We start from the raw sequence: 17,391 nt of genomic DNA, 5'->3' as shown, positions 1-17,391 counted from the left end.
GGTTGAAAGGTTCCTACAAAACCAACTGTCCAACTGTCAATGAGTCTAAAATAATGTAAAACATGTTTTTGTAACTGCACTACTGTATCTCCCTAAGGACATTCTTGTAGTAATGGTTAAGCACACTAGACACTCAATCAGTCAATCAATCTGTGATACTATCTATCAAATTGGTTGGATTTGTTTTTTCTTTGGCAAAATAGTGAACATTGCATGTTTTGGTACAAAGTCCTAGAACCCTTTACATACCATGTTTAAAACAATACAGAAAGAAAACACATACAAGAAAACAAGTAGACATTTAAATATGTGTAAATAATAATTAAAATCAACAAAATTATGAATACAAATACATTTAAAAATCCTACTGAGGAAAATAAATAATTCCTTTCCCAGACAGTTAACCATATTTGTCCAGTGTCAGCTTCTTCTTGTCAGCTATAGGACTATATATACTTCAAAGGGCTGGACATTCAGCACCAGCACTATGCTGTGACCATGACACTGTTTGATGTATGAAGAAGAAAGGGAAACAGACTCGGGAGCTGCTAAAACGAGCTGCCAGAGATGCTTTTTAATCGGCTATATTACACAGGAACTCAGGAAGATCATGTTTGGTGCCAATAATTATGTTCCCACCAGTTTTATTCAGGGCATCTGAAATACCAGATTTCTTATAATAATTTCCCCACAGTTTTAGCTGTTACAAAACAAGGAGGGTAAGAGATTGTAAGTACAGACAATTATAGCACAACCCTAATCAAAACCAACTGTTCACCACCACTGGCCAAAAAACCTGTTGATATCTGGGTTACTGGACTGAATCCAGTCTTAAGTTGCCAAATAAATGTCAAACATAATGGAAGCACAGACGAAATGCATGAACTTAAGTTAACAGGATATGAAGTACTTACATAACTAGGCTGTGTGTTATTTGATCATTATCAGTCCTGCTCAATTTACTTAAGCATTCTCCCCTCCCAGCCTTCTGAGAATGATGCAACTGTACACTATACAAGTTAGACTATAACTCCTTATTAATTTTTGAGTAACTGCCAATGCACTCAGAAGGCAGATTGCAAAATACACATGGTAGGCCATGAACCAGGTCTCTCTGTCTCACAATTATACGCCATCCTCTTGGCGCAGAATGAGTTGGTACAAGTTGCTTTGAAAACTACTTTAATATGTTATTAACAACTCTTGAAGAAACTTGTGGCTATGCAAATATTTTATTTTTAAGATTTCATTTTTCCTCCCTCTGCATAGAATAGTAATGTATGCTTTAAAGGTCAAATGAGTATCAAATGGAAAAAGATAAAAAGAAATGTAAGCTTACATGTAATTTTCCACATGCTATTGTAACCCATGTTGTTTTTGCAACAAATGGTGTTCTAAATGCATTGGATTAATGAATACAGAATCACACTCAGAGGTGTAAACGGAATGACTTAATTTAATACCCTAGCCAGCACTATTACTCATAGCTACTCCAGAAGCCAAGCACAGTTGCTGGCTCACTGACATTGCAAACCAAAGAACTGTAAATAGATAATTTACTTATAGATTGTAGCTCCCAGGGTGGATATTGTTACTGGCATATCTCTAAATCCCTCAAACTCAGCTGCTGTGTTTTGCAATAAAGGGATACTAAGGACATCAGACAACTTGCATGTCAGTTTTAAAACTAGTTTCCACTAGGTAGATATTTGACATTTAATAATTACATTCTGGGGACAAAGGCAAGAAACATTCAGCCAATAGAAGTTTTGTTGCTGCTAAGGAAAATGGTCAAAACATTTTTACATCCATCGGTAAATTATCAATTCCTTAAAACCAGGTAAAATGCTACATCAGATGTAGTTTTCCATTCAGCTCAAGCATGCATTGCAAAATTTGAGTTAAACCCTGAGGGCACCATATCTATCAAATATCAGAGTCACTAGTTTACAGAAAGAAGAGATGAGAGGTGATATTTATCCATTTATTTCAAAGCATTTTCATGAATAAGAATAGTGAAGACACAGAGGAAGTAGCTTACTGCCTGGTTCAGATCAACAGTTGCTTTACATTGCAGTCATATTGCATTTCTCCAAGGCTACAAAATGCATTGTCATTTGCATTCATTTCTTTCGAAAAAGCTTGGCCAAATGGGTACAAAAATGTAAAAGATAAAAAAAATAAAGCTTGGAACAACTTTTAATCTGTGTCTTCAGATCCATAAATAACAGTAACTGAACAAATACAATGAAATTGTACATTAACATTCAAAACATAAAAAAGCCAATGGCAGCAGTTTTATCTTCTATGAGAGTAACAGCTTCATTTCTTTGTGTCTGCAGTGTGTAAATGAGAGACAATGAAGAGCCCTACATAACTATTACTGCACGGAGTACAGACTATCAGAGCAGTTTCAACATTCTTACGTCGTAAAGTCTTACTTCACTAAAAATACATTATAATAGGACAACAGAGAAAAGACAAAATTAGAGAAGAGTAAATTTCAGAGCAGATAGACATGAAAAGCAGCTGGTGTTGGTTTGTAGAGAGTATATCCTTACAGCTGGTGTACAGGCTGACCATCCATCCAAATTCAGGAATGACCAAATTGATCTCATTACAATCTTGTAGGCTTTGGAGTGTGGGGCCTCCTTGTCAGGAGAATATGCAAAAACAATCAATATTTCTTAAGATATCATTAAAGGAACATCTGTAACAGTAGTTACAGAGTTGTGATCTCATTACACATATAGGTATCATTAAACATTCAATCAGCGTTTACAAAAGGACAACTCATGTGCTTGTGTGGTGAAATGTCCTTTTGGCTGTGTTTTTTGTTAGTAACTGTGGTAGTCATTCTACAATGGAAGGATAAGGAAGACACTTAGATGTGAGGAAGTTCAAAGGGAAAAAATTAAGGCCCACATTTTGTTAAACACAGAATACACGACGTGTTGAATGTAGAATGTAATGACAGCATGAACTCCCTGAAAGTTGTCCTGCTTTGGGACAGCCATGCTCCTGTACCATAGACAGGTTAGAAGTTTAATCTGTGTACAAAATACTTTTCATACTGAACTCTTTTGTATATTTTACTGATTCGAACCTCTTATAAGTCTCCCATTTATTAACTACAATGGAACTGAACCACACTTGGTATACAAGTATTCAGTATTTTCTTTGGTGATTATTTTCAGATTACCTTTCTGCCTTTACTGGAGTCTGAAAATTTGCTTTAGCAATAAATTATGTATCTTTCTCCTGAATTAAACCATAGTGATTACAAGGCAACATGCTAGATACACACGGACAATCTTTCTCAAATGTGTTATGTGTTAAAATATTACACCATGGAAATCAATACCAGGAAAACTGCAAGAATTTGGAATTTGGAGGAACTAGCACATCACAAGAAGATAAAAATATCTCTCAATAAACAAGAGAACGTATGAAGAAAAGACAAATAAAATACAGTAAAGAGCCCAAATCAAACTAATGGATTACAAATTAATTACATTAAGCTGTGCAAAACCATAAGGAAATGTATTGCTTAATATGTAAGAAAGTTTAACAACAACATAATTGAGGAAACCATTGAATATAATGGGAACATCAAAAATACAAAGCAATGCCTCTGAATAGGAAAGAATCAAATAATTGCCTTGAAAAATTATGACGGCACAACAATCAAAAATAGAGATTATATTTTCAGAAGAGTGGAAGAATTCTACAAAACCCTATATAGTAGTGATGACAGCAGTAAAGAAAAAGAAAAGGTTGCAATGAACACAAGTGAAATTATAAACTCTGCAGGCTTGACATGGAAAAGAGAAACTGGAGACCAAAGCAAGTGGATTTTGGGGAGGCCTTCATCCAGCAGTGGATCGATATAGGCTAATGGTGATATATATAAGTTAGTATTTATCTTGAACTACCTTCTGAATGCTCTAACTTAATCTAACCTGTGAACCTATCTATATCACAATCCCCTAGTCCTTATTCTTCTAAAGAGAATGCTACCAGATAACAATAAAGTTACGTAATGTCATGTGTTAAATGTAATGTAAAATGCAACAAACAAGCATTTCCTTGTCAGTCTTTAAATCTGGCAGAGTACATTTATGCCTTTTACCGACAGAGAGTAACATGCAACTGATTTTAAATGACTTTCATTTCTTTTCTGTGAACCTTGCGCAAGAGCCAGCAAAAAGTTATTTACAATCTGTGTTGAACAAACACAATCATTCTGTCAACAGAAAATAATTGTATAACATAATTTTGTACATGTGTCTAGCAGCAATTTAGAGGACTAGAAAGATTATTTTCTCACAATAAGTCAGTGCAAGCTGCTGATATCTGAATCCACTTCTTGTAGCAAAAGCAAAAGGCAGCAGTCTATGGAAAATCAGACGTTGCTTCCTGAACCAAAGCTAGAGATACAATTAAGTTATTAAAATCCTTGTTTCATCACAACACGTTATCTTTTTTGAATCAATCAAAAGCACAAAGCACAAAGGAGTACATTCTTCTAATGTGGTGTTTTACAATACAACAGGGTCTACTATAACCCACATACAGGAGAACATGTTTTTCAAATTTATGGCAATTCCTTATTACAGTCACAAAAAAAAAGAAAAAGCCCTTTTCCAAAGAGGTATTGATGAGGATAGAAAAAAGGTGTGAAATATGTATTATTGTGGTTGTTGTATCTGCTGTTAAACTCTTCAGATATCAGTCACAAGTAAACTGGTGAAAAAAGCACTACAAATAGGTCTTTGTTTCAAAAATATTTCAGTGTTCTGCCTAAGGAGGGTGTCTTTCATAACTGAAGCGTAACAGGCTACAACAGAAAACCATATTAAAACTATCTGAAACAACAGTGACTGGATGTATATGTTGCAATGTAATAATTTCAGAACCAAATTTCAGTACCAAAAACTGCAGCAGGTAAATTATTATGGTTGTCAAAAGCTGGTGTGAATCAAAATAGCAAGATGCAAAAGCAATGCTCTAGCACTGCTTTCACAAATAAATGACAGCAAAGCTAAAAGCATAATAATATCAGTCATGAAGCGAACCAGCACTTCTGATAGTGTCTCTATAAGCTCTACAGCATCTATACAACATTAGCACCCTACCTAACAAACTACATTCATTCCAGATTTCCACTATAAGTGCATTTACAAATACCTGAATCTCATTTACATGTATTTAAAATGAAAATTATATAACCTTGATTCTACCTTGCCCTTAATAAGGGGAGCTGGAAACAGCTTCTGATCTATAAAGTTCAATAACCGTGTCCCATTAAAAAATGGTCAATATAAAAAATTGAATAAAATCAGTATAAAATTCTATTTCAGCAATTTAAATGCAGGGGCTACATTTTCACATCAATAAATAAGGAACAAGGCATACTTTTACATCAGAAATTGGATCTATTGCTGTCAATTTCCCCAGCGGGCATGCAATTGCCCAATTTCTCACTTACTGCAGGATGCACCAATAAATACATTAATTAAGAATACACATATTTTTCAAAAGCATGGTCATCTTAATTCATTAAAAAAAACTTCTTTAGATTATTTTATAATAAAAGCAAAGATTTACAGCATGTTTTTCACCAACCAGTTTTGCTTTACAATTAAAATATAAGGTGTCACGCTTTCACATCTCAGGCCACACCTCATATGTTCTGACAGTTTTTTTCTCAGTCTGTCTACACATCATATGGCAACTGAAAAGAAACATAATTGAAATATATCCAATATTGTAATTTAGTTCAGTTTTACAATTGGCTGTGGTATCCCATGTTTGTTTGAAAATATACTTTTGTACGTGTAACATGTACCTCTTAAGACAGCATCACATATTTGTATAAACTTAAGTAAATACAGGATATACAAAAACAACATTTAAAAAACGTGGGAATATTGGGCATACAAAAGTGAATTTCTTTGTATCCCATTCTGGCATTTGGAATTTGACCTGATTAAGAAGACTTTAAATCATGACTAATACTATGTTAAAAGGACAGAAAACCTGCCCCCTGTTCATTTTCAATTAATTAATACCAGGAGACTTTTATATCACATGTTCAGTCACTGATAGATTAAACAAACATATAATTATTTAATTATACATGATAAATTGAATCCCTTTCCAGACAAAGTTTTTGTTTTTGGGTCATCAAAAGTGTGCTATTCATGATGTTCATGTTTAGTTATGGCTTAGCATCCTACCTTAATTTCTGGAACTTCAAAGCTCCTAAGAGCCCAGCACTGTATTAAAGGAAACAAATGTATAGCCCTATGTGTTTGCAAAAATCAAAAACAAACAAAACAAAAATACTGCATCCAGAGGTTGTAGCTTAGTTGCAAAAATTAAAGATATTATTTTACCCCAACAGCAAATACTGGCGTTTCCATCCTGTAGTATTATTATTAGGCATACTTAAACGCAGTGAGGAAAGTCGTTCTGGGACGAGCCTGAAAATCCACAGACTGCATCGGACTGGCTTGCACTCGGACTTTATCTCCTACTTGCATCCATGCTACAACAGGGTGATTTAACATGGCGTCCATCGTGTTGTTGTTCACGGGTGAGCAAAGGGTTTTGTAAGTGGCTGAATACATCTGAACATCATCGTTTTTGTGTTCAATATCCAAAATGGCATACAGGTCGATACAGCTGTTCTGAAATACTTTAAAAGTCACCTGGAGAAACAATAGGTAATACCCGTTTTCTGGAATCAACACCGTTTTATCATCTTGAAGATTATTATGGATACTTTCCACTTCTTTCCAGTTTATGTATTGGCCTCCCCCTGGTATCCCTGAAGGGAAAAGGAAAGATCACGATCAGTTCTTAGGAAGGCAGAAAGTTGTTGGCAGCTTTTTGGCAGCCATTTAGATTGTTTGGTTATCCGCTGAAGACCAAAAAACACTTTAGCTACTAAGGAGCAACTTGAACATTTTGTGTTTTCAGGAGGAAGAAGAAGAAACACTTTTACATATTACTGACTTTGCACCTTGCAGCACCTCTAGCCTTCATCAACTCATCAGTCTGACCTAATCAGCTGTCATCAGGTACAGCAGTGTTGTGCTTCACCTTATCAATTACAATGCCTAGTAACCACTGGGCAATCTTTGCAGAAAAGGGTGGAACTCAGTAATGTCAACTCAGCCTGTAAACATTTCTACAGAATTATTATTACAGGAAGTTCTGGTAAACAGGGTTAGAAACAGTTGTAAAAACAAAACAAACAAAAAATACAAAAAACAAAAAAACCCTTAAAGTCTCGGAAGTTATTATGTTTGTCTGTGGTTTCATATGATTAAATTGATATTAAACCGGTAGTGGCTTTGTCTTTTCATATGTATGCAGAGATAAAATTGAAAGAAATACGAACTGTAAGAGTTTTGAGGTACATGTGCATTCCAGTCATTACAAGAACTCACTCAGTAACAAACACACAAACACCACCTCCTCAACCCTCCATTGTCCCAAATTCAGAGAGAGGATAATAAGCACAATGAAAATGTCCTAGAGGCCTAAAATATTGTTATGCACTGCATTTCTTAAAATACATTGTGTACCAGATATATCAAGTGGTCACCTGTGCATTAAATTAAGTCAATGTTCCAGTGACATTGACTTAATTTAACCACATTTTGAGTATTGCATTCAAGGTTTGGAACACCCTACCCAATCCAATGGTTGTGAAGCACCGCCTCTATTCAAGCATTTAAAAGCATCAGAAATAATCTTTTTAAAGCAGAATTAGAGCTTAAAAACAAACATTTGTTTACCTGCTGCTGGCAATCATAAAATTAAGGCTCTATGTGGACTAACCTGTTAAGATGCTGAATATGTTGTACACTCAACAACAACAACAACATTCAAACAACTGATGAGTCATGAATACACCAAGTTAAAGAGCATGTTGTACTAACCTTCAAAGAACAGGGATGTGTTGGAGTTTCTGAAGAACTGACTCAAGTAGGCACCTGCAGATGTAAACAGCACAATGAGAAAGTGTTTTCTGATCATTTTTAATCTTGTCTGCCTTCTAAAGAAGACACAAGTGAATGTAACAACATTGAGGCCGTGTTATTAGGGGTTTATCTATTTATTTGAATATAAGAGCTACACTGCAGGCAATGTACAATCAAAGAATATAATTACCAAAAAAAGGATCAACATCAGTGTCATAAATTACTACAAAAAAAAGGTAAGGTCTGTATTTGCATTATTGGTAGTTATTTAATGGTTCTATATATTGATTTTATAGTTCACAATTATAGAGAGAGGTCAATTACTACAATATATTTTAAACATATAAAATAAATATATGGATAACAGACTAAAATATATTGAAATTATATCACATTTACTTTAAATATACAAAAAGGGGGGGGATAGTGGCATATGAAAAACATAAGGATTGCACATTTCTACCATAATTACACAATCCTTATGTTTTTATATATATAGGGTTAAAGGTGAGGAATGTAAATCTGATCCTTTTTAAACACACACCCACACATATACATGTAATGGAACCCGCATCTCTGACATGTAAATTCCTGCCTGATCAGTATACATATATCTTCTAAACTTAACTGTTGTATTAAAACGCTATTGAGTTTTATTCTAACTCCTACATGAGCACATGTTTGTTATTGTCTGCCATAGCTATATATAACCACTGTATATTAATTATTTCCATCATGTATAAAAATAAAAAAGGTGTGTCCCATACATATGCTACATTTAATTTGAAAAGTGAAATACGCTCATAAATCCCACGGGCACACCATGGGGGAAATTATTGTACAAATGTTTTAATGACTAGGTCCAAGTCCACACAATCAGAATTATTGTCGTCTTTGCCTTATGACTCAAAATTAAAGTGTGATGCAAGCATTTGTGTTTTTCTATGGCATTCTTTATTTGAATCACTTCACAAGAAAAAGTGTCAAATAAATTATTAAAATAAGGTTTAATTCTGGTGATAAAAATATACAAGATTGTCTGTTAATTGGAACTGATATAACAACTTTACCATTTGCATTGACGGTATAGCATACACATTGTGAGTCATTTCAGTATAAGACTGAAGACAGCTCTGACATTTTTAATGTATTGATTATCTTTTATATATGATGTAATACAGAAACATTTTCCTACTACATCTATCTATAGCTGAAGTAAGACTGTAATAGACCAACATACATGTTGAATACTCAGGGCTGTTTTCAATTATTATTTGTTTTTTAAAGATAAGTTAAATGTGCTATCTGTTTCCACATTCCAGAGCACTCCTATAAATAGTGCATGAAAACTCAGCAACTGTAGACCTTAAAAGGAGAAACAAATATCCCTAGCCTCCTAATTAAAAAAAAAAGTATTAAATCATAAGATGCCTAAAGTGGAAAAAGTAGAAAAGTTAGGACTGCTGTAGCTCATATTGTCATAATCCTCTACCTCCTTTAACCCCCCATTTGACAGTCTGGTCTCCTAATCCCTACCTGACACTTTCAGTGGTAAGTGAGTTCCAGGAGTAAAACATAACAATAGCTTTACTAGGAAAATGTAACCTGTTCTTCAGCTTAAATTTAAAGATCAGATACTGATTATGTCTTTCGGTTTTAGTTAAAAAAAAAAAAAAAATTAAAAAAATAAAAAGAAGAAAGAGTGCGTCAGTATTAGGCTCTGTCTGTGAACCTTGCATAAAGGAAATGCATAGGCCACTTGTAAGCACAGATGCTGACGTTGTTCTGAGACTTACGGGAAAAGGTATGACTGATGGTGCTTCACCAGTAACCTCATACCTTAACCACTGTGGCATACTGCACTCTTTTGTTTAGTTTTAAATGAAAGTACATGGTGACAATACAACCGAACAGCTACAGCTGAGCAACATGGGAGAGTGAAGGATGCACAGGGATTAATGGCCGCGGCACGACACAGAGCACGGCCCTTTATGGGGGTCCTCAACAGTCGCCTCCGTAGGGAGTCAATCAATGCCAGCATTACCGTATGTCATGATGTTTAAACAGTGTTCCTTCAAGTATGTTTCAAAGTAGCCCTGCTCACGCATTTAAAGACTAGAATATCAGATGTTCACAAATCAAAAATTAGCAACATTTTTTTATAGAAGAGTGAAATATGTAAACAAGAAAATACAACATATCTGTGAGTCACATAGAATTAGTCTTTTTCACTGGATTCTCCCATTTTGGGTCTTGGGTTCAGTTTCCCTGATCCCCGGATTTCCTCTAGGTGGATAGATAGAGTGGGTGCAAATGTACCTTGTTAAACTTAATTTATTTCTCTGTGCTTATATAATAATTTAGTCATTCTTTCTCCTGCAAGATTACACTTATACAACGTTTTGTCATATGCTTGCCTTTGCATTACTTGCACTTGTATTGTTTATTTTGATTTCCCCTATGCTCCCTTTCCCTTAGCTCTTAACTTTGACTTAACATCTTGTCTGCACTCATCAGCTTTTACAATCTAGGATGTAAGACCTCATATATTGTGTTCTGTATCTCAAATATACTTTGTGATGGATCAGCTTCCCTGTATGGTCAAAAATCTGAAAACTCGCACTACCAAATATAGTTGTAAACACTGGGGTGTGTATTTATTGACAAAAACAAACAAACAAAAACCTAACCCATCTCTGGGCACTCAAATAAACATCAAATTAAAAGAACTGGCCAGGGACAGCTATGTCTGTTTACTCTTTAACAAAAACTCTTATGTTTCCTCCACTGTTTGTCTTTTTTCCTTAGACTCTCCTTTGTACTCCTTTCTCGTCTCTCTCTTTCCAAGGACCAAACACATCAAAAATGAATACAGGTTTTACTGATAATTAAGTTTTTCAGTCTTGTTCATTGCAGTATGTATTTCTATACCATAATATGTATTGTGTACTGTACTTTTATAGAATCACAACAAGAAACAAGATATGTGAACTTCCTAGTCTACAAACTTCCTGTCTGTGCCCTTCAAACAGCATGTTTTTTTCTTTGCACTGAACACCCTTACGGAAAAAATTCAGAAGACTGTTATACATTGCAACATAGTTGAGCGTTACAATGGTTCACCCCTGAACCCCCTGAATTTCACATTAAAACTACAACTAAACCTGTGAGAAAGGGAAGTTTATTTTTCTGTATTGCATTCCTTTAAAGCCAAGGCCATCGAAATATAATGGTTAATAAACATAAATGCAGACCAATTCAGTGTGTGATGAAATAGAAACGCATACACATAGGAAAGTTCTTAAAGGATTAAGTAGAGGAATTATGATATCACGATAGGAGCAATTATCTTGTTTTGTGGGAACATGAAACACAGGGATTAAAACACCCACATGCTGGAAAACAACTAACATTTTATGAGGTATTAATGCATGCATTGTGAAATCATAAGTGTCCCACTCCATCTTTCTTTTTTGTCATGTCAGTCAAGAGGAAGCTGGTGTTATGGTTCTTCCGCTCATTTGTAACTGAATTTCTATGGAGAAAATGACTAAATGTAATGCATTTGCTTTCATCTTTACAAATGACATAACTACAAATTGCTACCTACAAAAAATGCACCATTGGTTTAATAAGATGTTATTCTATAGAAAACTTATTTACATTATATGTTATGTAGGGATATTAGATATTAGATAGATGTTGATGAACAGCAAAAGTTTTTGTTTGACAGTAGGGTCTCCACACAGTGAAAAACCTCACGGGAAATTGATCAGTGCATGGGTTCTGTCTTTGAGGTCACTTACAAATTAATCAACCTACCTTCTAGTCGCAGGGATCTATTTTGCATTTCACAGGATGCTGCAGGTGCTTTAGACTTTCCCTGCTAAAGAAAGGGAAAAGACTGAGTACAAATACATCTTGATGTTACAAAATAAATAAATAAATACATAAATAAATAAAAATACATTAAATTAGTTTGAACTGTCAGGCACCAATCGGGAAGGAACAAGTATGACTTGTGCTAACCCTGTAATAAAATACGAAATTGGACTACAGACTTATAATGACATATGAAATTGGCAAGATAGAAAGAAAAAAAAACAAAAAAACTTTTACCTGTATGTCAGCAATGATCAATAATATCTCTATCTCTATGGAAGGGGATGTCCCATTTCACACTGCCTGTGGAATGCAAAGCTGGAAGGGTCACTAAGCAGTTGTGGGTGTTTATGAGTAAACGTCTCAAAGACAGTTTTGGTAAACCCTAATTTTCAAACAAGCATTTTTTCACCAACACTGTTAAACTTGGCCCTCCACGTTACTATCACCAGTCACACCTGAACTATTCTATGTATGGTTCCAGACTAAAAACAGGTTTCTGGATGCTGACTTACTTGTGTATACAGAACTCCATGTCATACCATATCATAAAACAACTCTACCGATGGAACATACCTCTGCGACTAAACCCAAGACACAAAATAGAGCTGCTACAAATACAGCAATCTAGATGTACAATAGGAGGCACTGCAGCAAGATTTAACATTCACATTGCTTCTGTGAGGGGTTGTTTTAATGTCACGGCTCATAATGTGTACATATATGGATTTATAATTTCTTCTCCAGAAATTCTTCTTAATTTAATGAAGGGTTTTCATTTAATTTTCAAATACCTTACTAACAGCTAAATAGCAATGGTTTGCTTAGTGCTCACTCTTCCACCACCATGTCATTAAAAAGAAAGAAAAATGCCACCCAGTGGAAGACTATTGTAAATGTTCTGTTCCTAGTCTGCGACTGAATCCACCAATATGACCAAACAGCTGAAGATTAACATTAACTACATCCTCTCTTATCCTGTCTAATAATAAGTACCACACAAATTACCCGTCTAATGTACAAAACTACTACTTTTGAAGAGGTTGTTTCAAAGCCTAGCCTAATTCACAAAACACAGAGGGATGCAATTTATAGAATGAGGTGCAGCCCCATATGTTGAAGATTTTAAAAAGAGATATTGTTTCAATTTGGAGTAATTTAACCTTACTTGATGACTGTGGCACAGGATAAATATTTGATATGATGATGTCCAATGTTCTATTAAATCAGCACATGATGCAATATGCCAGGTGAGCTTTTAGTTCCGAGGGGGGTTTTGTGGCAAAAAAAAAGGTAAATGTTGCACACTCCTGGTTTAAAAAAACACCCCAGGCCTGATTCAACTGAAACAGGCAGGTTTATATTGAGGGGAATTGGAGGTGATTCAGAGAAGAAGGGTCCTTACAATTGCACTCCTGTTGGCAAATCCCCAACTGAGTCAGTTTCATGAAACAGATCTGTTCTGAATATATATCATCTTGACTGATGTGTGGGCTGCAGCACTTGGCAATTTAGATTAATTTCTTATTGTACTCGGGCCCCAGCACATTAGACATCAAAACCAAAGAGAACATTCCATGAACTGTACACTTACACTATAATTAAAAAAATGTCTGGAAACACTTTTTTTTGCTTTGCTTGCTGGTCTATTTGAAACAATTGTCATGATTTCCTTTGTGGATCTTGGATTCGTTGCACAAATTAAATATTGATGACGTATGCCTATAGAAACAGTGGGGCAAGCAACACTGAAAGTGATATCAAGCTATGGCAATGTGAAGCGAAGCACACTCAGAAAGAAAGAAAATAAGAGTAGTCATCTTCAGTATGACAGAAACACTGCTAGCACTGACACTATCTCTGCACAGATGATATTATCACCGTGACCTTTTGAAAACTTTCAGCTTCCAAAGAAACAGATGTTGAACTAGTAACATTCTGAATACAACTAGCCTGCAGGTATTTTCACAAGGAGCTGCAGTGCGAAAGAACCTTGTATTGAAACAGATTAATTGGGAATGCAGATGCTTCAGTTCCCACAAACATTTAAATAACATTACAATAATATATAGATAAAATAAAACAAGATGCTACATCAAAATAACAGGTAAATGTGGCATGTAGGTTGTGCTGTGCACACTCTTAGAAAAAAGCAGTGTTGCTTTTACGTTAAATAAACTAATAATAATACAAATAATATGAATACATTGTATTTATAAATCAGCTTTCATACATACATTGCAGCCAAATGTGCATACAAATAATAAAACGATAACTAGAAATTAGGTTACTTGAATGTTAGACAAATTCACAAGGAATAATCAATCTATTTGCAAATAAAATAGATTGATATATATCTGCCAAATTCACCAATTATAGGTACTGTATGAGGGATCAGTTTTTGTGTGGTGTTCTATTGTTAGATAAAGGCTTCTCTTTGAAAGCTGAACAATTTAAATTATGTGTACAGGAAATTAACATCAACATCTGCTGGGTACAGGATTGCTCCTTCCTGTACCCTACTCCCTCACTCTCACAAATATACACTGTGATGTCAGGAAAATGTCACATGAAGTGTACCAAAGGGAGCAGGGACTGAATTAGGATGCAGACAGGGACTGGACGAGTGCATCGTCTGCTGTGCACTAAAACCCAAGAGTATTTTAGAAACTGAAAAATTACCTTACATTTCACACATGATATTTACCACGTGCTTTTTCAGTATCACTGAGGGGGTGGAGGTGGATTTATGAATTGTGACAAACGCCCCCTATTGAATTTAGTTCATTTCGTAGGATGTGTCACCAGTTTCAAAATGATTAAAATATGGTTAAATTACTCAAACATGTGCTTAGTCAAACATGAGTACAATAGCCCCTCACTCAACCATTTAACGTGGACACAATTAAGTATATACTACCTAAAGATCACCAGACAGCATTTTAAGTCCACTGGGCAAAAATCTGACCACCCATGTTGTTCTCTCTAAATAATGCAAAATGAATTAATCATGGAGTCAGTTTACGAACCCCTGCTGTAATTGTATCTTGCCAATTAGAAATTATAATATATGATATATAATAAAATAACAAACCACTGTATTATTCCTTTCTATGCCCCATTATTTGTTCTCAGTTTACTGGGTGTTAAATATAAAATATGTGGATTAGTACAATATACCAAAGCCTGAGATGACTTACATCAATGCAATTATGACATGTGTAATAACAGTCAAGCAACCTATTTGATAATTTGTGTTATAACACTGTTGTACAGCTATGGGATGCATCACCAGCGCTGATTTCTAGTATTATATATATATATATATATATATGAAGAGTAGCAACGCTGATGTGTAGCCACAGTCCACACTGAGAAACCAAAACTTTATTGAGCAGGTAAGGCTCGACTGCGTTTGAAATTATTTAAAACTAAATTACATTTGTATTATTATTATTATTATTATTATTATTATTAATAATAATCATCATCATCATTAGTATTAATAGTAACCATTATATTATTATTAATATTATTAATTATAATATTATTATTATTATAACATAATAATAATAATAATAATAATAATAATAATAATAATAATAATAATCTCTTCTCTGAGCCACACTACTATTGAATGCATTTTGTTTTAGCATAAAAAGCATAAAACCCTTGAGCAAGGTACTGTACTGAGATTGCTCCAGTAAATTCCCAGCTGTATAAATGGGTAAAAGTAATGTGATATAATGTAATAATTGTAAGTCACCCTGGATAAGGGTGCCTGCTAAGAAACTGAGTAATAATAATAATAATAATAATAATAATAATAATAATAATAAAAACCGCTAGCCTACTGCAATCGACCAGCACTAATTGTCATAAATAAAAATGAACTTAAATCAGGGAATTATAAATAAGAGAAATAAATCAGGGAAAATATTGTATTTGAATACAGCAGGAACGCACTTCTCTTTGAACTCCATCCGAGAAAGGAAAGTTAAAGAGGGTAAAAGTAAGATACACTCAAATATTCCCCCTACTTCATAATTCTTCATCACTGCCATTTCTGAGATCTAAAAATAAAACACTATTGCAACACCCTTTAGAAAATATGAAGAGAAACGTCAGTCTCTCCCCACAACTACACACATGTACTGCGGCTAAAAAGGCATCTATTGCCCAAGTCTTTGATTGAATTGCAATAAAATCCTGATATTGTGTTTGTTTGTATCTTGCGCTGTTTTGTCAATTTGTTCAGCATGCATACGCTAATGCAAAACACACTTGAAAAACAGTGCCATGCAGACAATGAATGTGTCACTGCCTCCAAAGAAAACCACCCAACCAGCCAGGACACCACTTCATACTATGCATCCCGTCTCAGCTCTACTGTTCCCAAACGACACATTCACGGGAAAGCTCACCTGCGACACGTAGATCCCAAAGAAGAAAAAGATGATGGAGAGAGACAGGGCCATGCCCGCGATGCACACGCGGCTCCGGCTGATGGAGGGATTATTGTGCACCATCCCCAATGCCAATGCCAATGCCAGTGCCAGGGCTGGTTGTGTTGCTCAGGCTCGGCAGCTCGACAGAGTAAACTGCATCCGCATCCCCGCGTTTGCTAATATTAACGGTCTCCCACACATCATCTTATCTCAGCATCTTCAACCCAAACTTTTTTTTTTCTCTGTGAGGGTGTTAGTCCCGGCAGGATTTTCCCTCCTCCTATTGGCTCACGTCGGCTTGGAAATAAAGTTCATATGCATGCAAGTCGTCGGGCTGCTGCTGTGGGGGTGTGAGGAGAGAGGCTGTCTGCAGGGTGACGATGATGCAGGGATTTCTCCACACCGCCGCGAACCTCCGGGCAGCTGCTGCCGATGACGTCACCGCGCAGTGGCGCTGCGGTTGAGAGCGCTGCGCGGCGCGTTGTGTCGATTTACAGTCACTGTAGTGTGTTGCGTGCGTTGTTGCGTACTGTAAAACAGCAGGAAGTGTGTGTTGTGTCGACCTTCCCTTCGCCTGCGTCCCAGTTAAGCAGCAACAGTATCTTTGAAAACATGCGTCCCGCAGGCGCAGTCTGTGACATAGTAACAATGTGGGAAATGATCAGGGAGTGATGTGCTGCGCTCTTAAACGCACACGTGAGTCTTCTTTGAACTGCCTCGACACAGACCTTTTGATCCGTAAAACTGGAAGGGGTTGCATTCGCTATTATAAAACTTGCATCTTCCACGTATAGTCAAGAAAGTGCGCCGATGTAGCCCTTTTTAAGCTTGCCCCCCGGCACCCTCTGTCACAGTTGCATAACCCTCAATCTGAGTCGCCTTTTAAAGTACAAAGGTATGAGGGCGGCGCAAAACAGGGCAAACAAACCACGAGAGAGAGAGAGAGAGAGAGAGAGAGAGAGAGAGAGAGAGAGAGAGATTAGCAGTTGTGAAAACTGTCAACGTTAGACAGCCGTTACGCCGAAATATGACTATAAATAGTTTGTGATGCAACAAAAACGTTA

General features: G+C 35.7%; 1 protein-coding gene across 1 annotated transcript; it reads right to left on the bottom strand.

Annotated features, from left to right (window-relative positions):
* Positions 1–1,970: 1,970 nt before the first annotated feature.
* LOC136758467 (uncharacterized) lies at positions 1,971–17,172 on the bottom strand. Its single transcript, XM_066712848.1, has 4 exons — positions 16,304–17,172; positions 11,820–11,883; positions 7,956–8,009; positions 1,971–6,835 (listed from the first exon to the last, which is right to left on the bottom strand). The coding sequence occupies exons 1-4, from the start codon at positions 16,406–16,408 to the stop codon at positions 6,444–6,446; spliced, it is 615 nt and encodes a 204-aa protein (XP_066568945.1). The 5' UTR covers positions 16,409–17,172; the 3' UTR covers positions 1,971–6,443.
* Between the last annotated feature and the right edge of the window lie 219 nt (positions 17,173–17,391).

This window comes from Amia ocellicauda, chromosome 9 (assembly GCF_036373705.1).
Source record: "Amia ocellicauda isolate fAmiCal2 chromosome 9, fAmiCal2.hap1, whole genome shotgun sequence".
In the NCBI taxonomy this organism is placed as follows: Eukaryota; Metazoa; Chordata; class Actinopteri; order Amiiformes; family Amiidae; genus Amia; species Amia ocellicauda.
This window is presented reverse-complemented; position numbering and strand designations above follow the sequence as displayed.